This window comes from Sebastes fasciatus, chromosome 1, assembly GCF_043250625.1.
Source record: "Sebastes fasciatus isolate fSebFas1 chromosome 1, fSebFas1.pri, whole genome shotgun sequence".
Classification (NCBI taxonomy): Eukaryota; Metazoa; Chordata; class Actinopteri; order Perciformes; family Sebastidae; genus Sebastes; species Sebastes fasciatus.
In genome coordinates, this window is record NC_133795.1 from 10,020,057 (window position 1) to 10,027,076 (window position 7,020).

Consider the following 7,020-nt stretch of genomic DNA (forward strand, 5'->3'; position numbering starts at 1 on the left):
TTAAAATGCCAAATAATGAATTACTTTTTTTATTTAGTCCATTCAGTTCAATTTAATTCCATTTTAAAGAAATTTTTTAACTTGCACACTTTTCTAATATATAGTTTGTCATTATTTTTCTATGTTCATATTTTATATTTTGTAGTAGTTTGGTATGTATCTATGTATGTATGTATGTATGTATGTATGTATTTATGTATGTATCTATCTATGTATCTATCTATCTATCTGTTTATTTAAAGATTAATAAATCAATTTGTAAACAAATTATGAATTATTAATGTCTATTTTTATAGTACAATTAGTTATAAATCAATTAAATGCTTTATTTCAATTTACATGACTCTTGTGGTCCTCAAATTTAATAATTTAATAATAATAATTATTCATAATTTATTAATAATAATTATTACAAATGTAATAATAATTATTATTAATAATTTAATAATAATAATTAAACAAATTTAATAATTACAATTTTTTTTACTGTACAATTAGTTATAAATCAATTAAATGCTTTATTACTATTTACATGACTCTTGTGGTCCTCCACAGCTCGGAACTTCTCTCAGGTTAAAATGTTTACACGGAAGACTATTAATGTAGCTACCGTGTGTTCTAGTGGTCACGTGTGTTTTGAAAAGTTCGTCGCATTGAAACCAACCAGCATCTCCACGCGTTGATTACTAACCTCTCTGCTGCTGCAATCACACACATATATGTGTTAGCAGATTGAATTAGAGTTCTCATTACGAGCATAAAGAGACTTTAAACATGGTGTTCTTCACCTGCAACGCATGTGGTGAATCCCTGAAGAAAGCTCAGGTTGAGAAACACGTGAACATGTGCCGGGGTTGCCAGGTCCTGTCCTGCATCGACTGTGGAAAAGACTTCTGGTAAAGCACCTTTCATTTCATGTTTACTTTCACTATAGGTTTGCTATCCACTTAGTGTAAACTCTCTCTCTATATGGTGGCTGAATGAGGAAAAAGTACCAAGCAATAATAGATGTTAACAGGTCAAAGATCAGCAGAGTTCATAGTATATTTGTGTAGGTATATAGAGCCTATATTGAATACCCTTTTCCTGCCTTTTAGTAAGAGATGTTGTGAATGAGGAAAAAGAGTGATTTAATATGATATTTGTGTTTTTCTCTCAGTGCTCCATGTGTGTAACTGTTTCTCTGTCCATGTTGAAACAGGGGCGATGACTACAAGAACCACCTTAAATGTATCAGTGAAGACCAGAAGTATGGAGGCAAAGGCTTCGAGGCGAAAGCAAACAAAGGAGATGTGAAACAGCAGCAGTGGATCCAGGTAGGGTGACCAGATCCCAACAAACCACATGTGGGACAAAAGAGTATGTTTGCGTGGGACACTGTAGATGGACTGGCGACCTGTCCAGGGTGTACCCCGCCTTCGCCCAATGTCGGCTGGGATCGGCTCCAGCCCCCCCCCCCGCGACCCCTAACGGGATAAGCGGTTGCAGATGGATGGATGGACTGTAGTAGGACACTGAGTAGTCTACAAATTTAATATAACATCTATCTAACTTAAAGGTCCCATATTATAAAAAAAGTGAGATTTTCATGTTTTTTGTTTTTTATATAAAGCAGGTTTAAGTCCTATATAAATACTGTGAAAGTATCGAAACGCTCAATCCACAGGAAAATATACACAGCCCGTATTCAGAAACTCTGCATTTGAAACAAGCCGTTAGTATTTCTGTCCATTTGTGATGTCACAAATATACAATATTTAGACCCTTTACACAGATTTAAATGTAAACATTCTATATGTGTCCCAGTTTATTCCTGGTTGCGGTGTATGTGAATGTCATCAGCTGACAAGAAGTACACAAGGAACCAAGCTGTTGCCTAGCAACGTAATTCTGTTGCAATTCTGTCCAAATGTGCTAAAACGGAGCGTTTCAGACAGATGGTATATACAGGTTTCTTCAGGCAGACAGTACGAGGAAAATAAAGTTTTTTTTTAACATTACAGCATGTAAACATGTTCTAGTAGAAACACAAAATACAAGTATGAACCTGAGAATGAGTATGATATGGGACCTTTAAATAGTAAATATTTCTATTCTGCCTCTTATCTTGTAACATTTCTATGGTTTGACCGAATGCATCCATAGATCAGCACATCTCTTTTTGAGACTGACATGAACTGTGTCGCTTCTTGTCGTATTCCCCCTGAGTGAAATTGACAAATAACTTGCAAATTTCATAAAAAACTCAGAGAATCGCCTTCCACCGGCCTTAAAATACTTATAAGTAGTTTCACAGTCTTTGTTGTAGCTGCTCTTCCTTTTCTTCGTGGTAGTTTCCATCACATTCCGACTAAATCTGCTTAGCGCGTGACATTGCGGTGACTCGCAATTTTCTCCGTTGAGCATGTGATGACAGCCTTCCCTGCTTTCTTCACAGCCGTTGGATAAAAGTCAGATTTTTAAAAAAGTGTCTGTCCTGCAGAGGTTTGACTTTTGAAAACTAGAGCCAATGAAAATGTTGGACATCGTCTCAATATGTGGCATGTGGGACAAGGGATAAAAATGCTGTGCAGTTCCTCGTACAGTGGGACACCTGGTCACCCTAGATCCAGGTAAATGTAGAGAAACGATACACATCACTGTTAAAGGTCCTATTGATAACATTCAGTTATCACTAGAATCGAATCGAGCTGCCACGCTACCAGAATGCATTGCACTGCTGCCTATATACACAATGAATGGGAAGAGTGGAAAGGATGGAGGCTGTGTGAGTAAAAGTAATTTTGCAACATGTAGGTATAGGTCACATGTCCCTAACACCTGGAAATGAGTCAGCATTTTTGCACTGATGACACAGAGACACCTCGTGACACCAACGTCGTTATACTATTGGCTTCCAAGCCTTGTTAGAAGTGGGAACCAAACGTCAGATATCTTCCACAAAAATACACAAAACATTAATTTTCGACCTGCCAAAACAAAAAGTTTTTAATTTTTTTTAAGTATCTGTCTACATAAAAATGATATCACTGAGACCTTTAACATTCTGCATGTGTTTAAAAATAGTTATTTTTTGTGTCTAACTTGATTTTTCCTCTCCTGAAGAGAGTCCATGACGCCATGAACAAACCTGGAGTCAATGCAAAGCTAAAGAATGTGCTCCAACAAGTCAGCTCGTATGATAATGTCCCAAGAAAGAAGGCCAAGTTCCAGGTTGGTATTATTTCTGGTTTTATTGATCACACCGTGGGATGAACAGTTGGCTTGGCATGCATGAACTAATCAATATCTATTTTTTGTTCTTTTCCTCAGAACTGGATGAGAAACAGTCTTAAAATAGCAAACACCAGTCTTCATGATGAGGTGTGGGACATCCTCGCTGCAGCTGACAATGTAAGTTATTCTTAGTGTTCGTGAACCCCCCCTCCACTCCAATACAAACACATTGATCGCTCACACTTTATGCTTTAGTCTAAGCATTCACTTTTAGTGGTTAGCAAACGCAAAAAACTGTAAATTCTGTTAAGGAAAGAAAAAGAAATTCCCCATGTTTTCAATATACTGACGTTCATTACCCACCCATAATCCTTCAGCCTCCTGAGGCCCCGCAGGAGAGTAAAGAAGCTAAACAGACGGCGGCTGAAGTCGAAGCGGACACTAATGGAAATGAAAAACAGAACGGCCACCCGGACGTTGAGAAGAAGAAGAAACTGAACAAACGGGAGCGTAAAGAGGCCCGTCAACTGAAGAACGGGAAGGCTGTGAAAGGTGCTGAAAAGACGGCTGCTCAGGAGCCAGAGGAAGGCAAGAAGAAGAAAAAGGACAGAAAGAGGAAGCACAGCTGTGAGGAAGACGGAGATGAAGAGCAAAATGGTGCTGATAACAAGACATCCAGCAAGAAAACTAAGACAAGTAAGGCGTTTTCTAAAGAGATGCTGTGCTCCTTACAGTGTTACATGATTTTATTTCTGTGTATTGTTATTTATAGTGTTTCAAGTTTGTGTCTTTTAATGAATTCTGATATGACGATGAGAAAAGTTTGTCTGGCCACCAAATCTAGATAATAAACGTAAATGATTTATATGTTGGTACATTTTGTGGAAGTGCTCAAATACACTCAGAACATCCATTTCATTGCAGTGTGCTCTAATGTCCTTGTTTTAATTAGGGCCAATTGTCGTCTTTTTTTTTTAAGCAACCAATCTTTTTATTTAATTCTATAATTACATGTGTTAGTATTGAGCTTATAACTGTTTTATTTTCTTTCTTTCAGTTGACCAAGAGGACGCTGACATGTCAGAGGAGACGGAGGATCAAGAAGTTCCCAAAGGTAATATGGTTCCTGCCATGACTTTGATTGACATCTTTCAGAAGATAAATGATGGAGTAACAGAATAAAGCCACTAGGGGTCAGTGTTGCCTCTTTAGTTGACAGTGAGGAAATGACCGTCAGTGAATATTCTCCTCTACTGGAAGCTGATTTATGTTTCTGATTAACTTGCAGGCAAATTCAACTGGAAGGGAAACATCAAGGCACTACTGAAAGAATCAGATGACCAGGAACTGCCAGTAAAGAAACTCAGGAAGAAGGTGAGGCATGGATGCTTTAATGACTCTGTGGACACGAGTCTGTAGTTCTTTTTTTTTTTTTACATTGAACATCTAGACCCAACGCGTTGTTCTTGTAAGGTTGCTTTCATACTTAACCTGTTTGGTTCGGTTAAAACTTACTCAGGTCCGTTTGCCCGCTTAGGACAGTTCATTTGGGCTGGTGTGAAAGCTCATTCAGACTCTGGTGCAAACGAAACTATCAAAATCTGGTTCGCCTGAAAACGTGGGTCTCGGTTCGCTTCCAAGTAAACTCTGGTGCGGTTTGTTTGTGGTGTGAAAGCAAGCGAACCAATCACAGGATTTTATGATAGTAGGTATTAGATTTTAGCATGATTATAAAAGCTAAACTACTAATGAATCCATCTGCTGATTGTGACATATGTTCAGGAAGCGACCTTATTGATCTGTATTATAAGGCCATGTATTTAAGAACCTCAGCACGGGTATTCTCCCTCTCATATTCTGCAGTAGATGGAATATTTTTGGCATTGTTTGGCAGAAAATCAATAATAACCTTTCAGCTTATTGTAATTCAAGTGTTCTGAGAGATAACTAGACTTCTGCTCCTCCTCATGGCTCTGTTTTCAGGCTTTAAAAAAATCTACAGAGGCAGCTGTCAATCAATCGCAAACTCTGATCAAACAGTCAAACTAGGCAGCGCTGATCAAATATGAATCAATAGTCTGTTACTGTAATGCTTATTTCTTGCCTCAAATGTTTTCAGAAACATCTTGTAGTGTACTGTTAAGCTGTGAAATTAGAAAGTTTGCTCCGGCTAGTGGGCGGTGTTTGGTATTTCTTCAACTGATCTCAACATGGCTGCAGGGTAACAAACTAACAAACAAACTGGTTACTAAGCCGCAGCTTAGCGGTGGTTTCAGTGCATTGCTAAATTTTTAACAGGCCCGAAAATAAACTGTAGGCTATCGATACCAAACTGGTAGCAACGTTTTAAAACAAACGTATTAATTTGACACAGTATCGTGTAAAAAAAAAAATCTAATTACCATAGTTTTAATTTTTTTCCAGTTTTCATGTATGAAAAGACCCAAAATGGACATTGTAGAGTAAGCGGACTATTTGATTACTATAGGCGAATTGTTTAAACAGCACTGGTGTAGGAATGATTCGGTCCTAAGCTTTTTTTTATCCATGATGAGCGGTTGTGGCTCAGAGGGTAGAGCAGGTTGTCCACCAATCGGAAGGTCGGTGGTTCGATCCCCGGCTGCTCCAAGTCACATGTCGATGTGTCCTTGAGCAAGACACTTAACCCCAAATTGCTCCCGAAGGCATAGCCATCGGTGTGTGAATGAGTATTTAGATTAGATCCTGATGGGCAAAGTTGGCACCTTAGCAGCCTCTGCCATCAGTGTGTGAATGGGTGAATACTGACATGTAGTGTAAAGCGCTTTGAGTGGTCGGAAGACTAGAAAAGCGCTATATAAGTCCAAGTCCATTTACCATTTACCATCCATTTGATCATCACAGATATCTTTGGTTTAATATGATAAATGCTTGTTTCTCTGTTGCAGGTATTGGCAGCGTACTACTCTTTCACTGGTGATAGAAATTTTAAAAAGGAGGAGGAGGTGCTTGCACTTTTCAACCAGAAGATCAACAAAAATCCAAAATTTCGAGTCTTGAAAGACCGAGTTAAACTTGTAAAGTAGACGTGTTTGTCTCACCTGTCTTGCATGAAATGTTTTGTTGTGTTCATAGACTTTTAAAATTCCAAACCCATTGTTGTCTGTCGTCCTCCCTTGGATGTTTTTGTACAGATGACCTAATGTCTAACATTAAATAATTTTATAACCGAATTACGTGTCCTGTTCCCATCCAGTAGTTTTACCGATTGCAGTGTCAGCATGTGGAAAGACTTTTTTACAAATTACCTTAACAGCGTGTCAGTGTTGTTTAACGTATGAAATGACAACTGTGACAGACGGCTGCTCTGTTCCACATTCCAAGCCCAATGTGAGGCTGGGAAATGGCACCTTATCTGTGGGATTGGATGTTGGAGTGGGGGAAGGGAAACAGGAGAGGTGCACCTGAGGTGAATTTGACTCTCACACGGGACGAAGCTAATGCACATTCCTCGGCACCCCGAACGGGGTTCACTTGGCCAGGGACACAGAAGCTCCATAGAAGCAAGACGCTTGGTGTCAGCCTCAGGTGAAGTTTTAATGCTGTCTGATTTTCTACCGCTAGAATGAGCAGCCCCTTTACCCTGTACACACACACATACACACACACAGGAGGAGCTACAGGAGGAAATCCGCCCAGCTTTATGAAGCTCCGCTAATCCCAGCAGGTTTAACACTGATGCTCATTCATCACGCTGCTTACCTGTAATTGTATATTGCATACTTTGGGTATTAGTCAAGCTGTTACTCAGGTTTGCTCGTATTA

General features: G+C 39.0%; 1 protein-coding gene across 1 annotated transcript; it reads left to right on the top strand.

The window, feature by feature from the left end:
* The first annotated feature begins 588 nt into the window (after positions 1–588).
* lyar (Ly1 antibody reactive homolog (mouse)) lies at positions 589–6,428 on the top strand. The gene is made up of 8 exons (XM_074621140.1): positions 589–896; positions 1,202–1,316; positions 3,106–3,213; positions 3,313–3,393; positions 3,594–3,912; positions 4,274–4,330; positions 4,505–4,590; positions 6,144–6,428. Exons 1-8 carry the CDS (start codon positions 775–777, stop codon positions 6,279–6,281), a joined length of 1,026 nt encoding a protein of 341 aa, XP_074477241.1. The 5' UTR covers positions 589–774; the 3' UTR covers positions 6,282–6,428.
* Positions 6,429–7,020: the final 592 nt, after the last annotated feature.